The sequence below is a fragment of the Entamoeba invadens genome, assembly GCF_000330505.1.
Source record: "Entamoeba invadens IP1 unplaced genomic scaffold scaff_1105074725213, whole genome shotgun sequence".
In the NCBI taxonomy this organism is placed as follows: domain Eukaryota; phylum Evosea; order Mastigamoebida; family Endamoebidae; genus Entamoeba; species Entamoeba invadens.
Genome location: NW_004440132.1, coordinates 1 through 1,110, shown reverse-complemented (window position 1 = coordinate 1,110; position 1,110 = coordinate 1). Strand labels below are relative to the sequence as shown.

Below are 1,110 nucleotides of genomic sequence, written 5' to 3'. Positions count from 1 at the left end.
TATCATGAATCAACCTCACCACATTCGTGGGAATGCGTAAAGGCACAAACCCACATTTGTGCGCTTTTAGTGTTTGTACGCGCCACGTTTTTTGCAGAACGCCAAGAAATGCTTGTCCGCGTCCTTCACGTCGATGGCCTTGTCGTGGACCCACGACCGCCACTCGCTTTCGAGCACATAGACATCCCAGCCAGGCGCAAGACGCCGTGCCTCATCGTGCGTGTCGAGCTTTTTGAACCGCAATGCCTGGAAAGGCAGGGCGACGACCGCCTCAGCCGCCTTGGGACGGAAGACGACATTGTCCCCCTCGATGCCCATCACGTAATCGGGCATGTGGTCGTGCGCCGCATCGTCCTCGATAATCTTGCCGAGCAGGCGGCGGAATTCTTTCGTGGTCGAACTCGACCCACACTTGTCGCGCAAGAGCTCGATGCCGCATTTCCATTTTGGCTGTGAGCCGCAATGCTTTCGCGCCAGCTCGTAGAGCCGCCGTTCGAGAGGCTTACGCAGGAAGAAATATTCCTTGTTCAGCGTCAGAACATGGTTGTTTTCTATGGCGTCGAAAACCCAATCGGACAGGGTAATCTCTACATCCTGCATCCGCCCGTCGCGCGTTTCACGCACGATTTCCGCAGACTCGATGAGGCCGAAGACTCTGAAATACTCCTTGCCGCCCTGGCGGATGTTCGTCTCTATCTGCGTGCCTTGCAGACGCCGGAGCGCGTCCTTGAGCAGCTTGTAGCCTTGACCAGACGCCTGCCGGTTCGTTGCCACGAGTAGGTCATGCGCCTTGAACCGCAGCGTCCGGCTAACCGTTCGCCCCTCATTGAGCGCGGCCATACACTGGCTGATGCAGTAAATCAGTACATCGCGGTCATGCACCGTGGCCAGCCCGTACCGTGACGGCGACACTTCAATGAAGTTCTCGCCATTCTGATACCGCCGGGGCTTCATGTCCGGCTTTGTCGAGAGGGTGAAAACCGGGTGTTCCATCGAGGCCATGTCGCCCTTGGGGACGGCATCCACGATGTCACACACGAACAGGTCTTTTTGCGGATGACGGTCAGGCAGCAGAGGGGAGCGTGAATTCGTCATTTCACACACCGGCCA

The 1,110-nt window shown here is 57.4% G+C and overlaps 1 protein-coding gene across 1 annotated transcript; it reads right to left on the bottom strand.

Annotated features, from left to right (window-relative positions):
* Positions 1-66: 66 nt before the first annotated feature.
* Positions 67-1,095, bottom strand: EIN_524470 (hypothetical protein; the record flags this gene model as incomplete). The annotated part of the gene is made up of 1 exon (XM_004254373.1): positions 67-1,095. The coding sequence occupies one exon, from the start codon at positions 1,093-1,095 to the stop codon at positions 67-69; it is 1,029 nt and encodes a 342-aa protein (XP_004254421.1).
* Between the last annotated feature and the right edge of the window lie 15 nt (positions 1,096-1,110).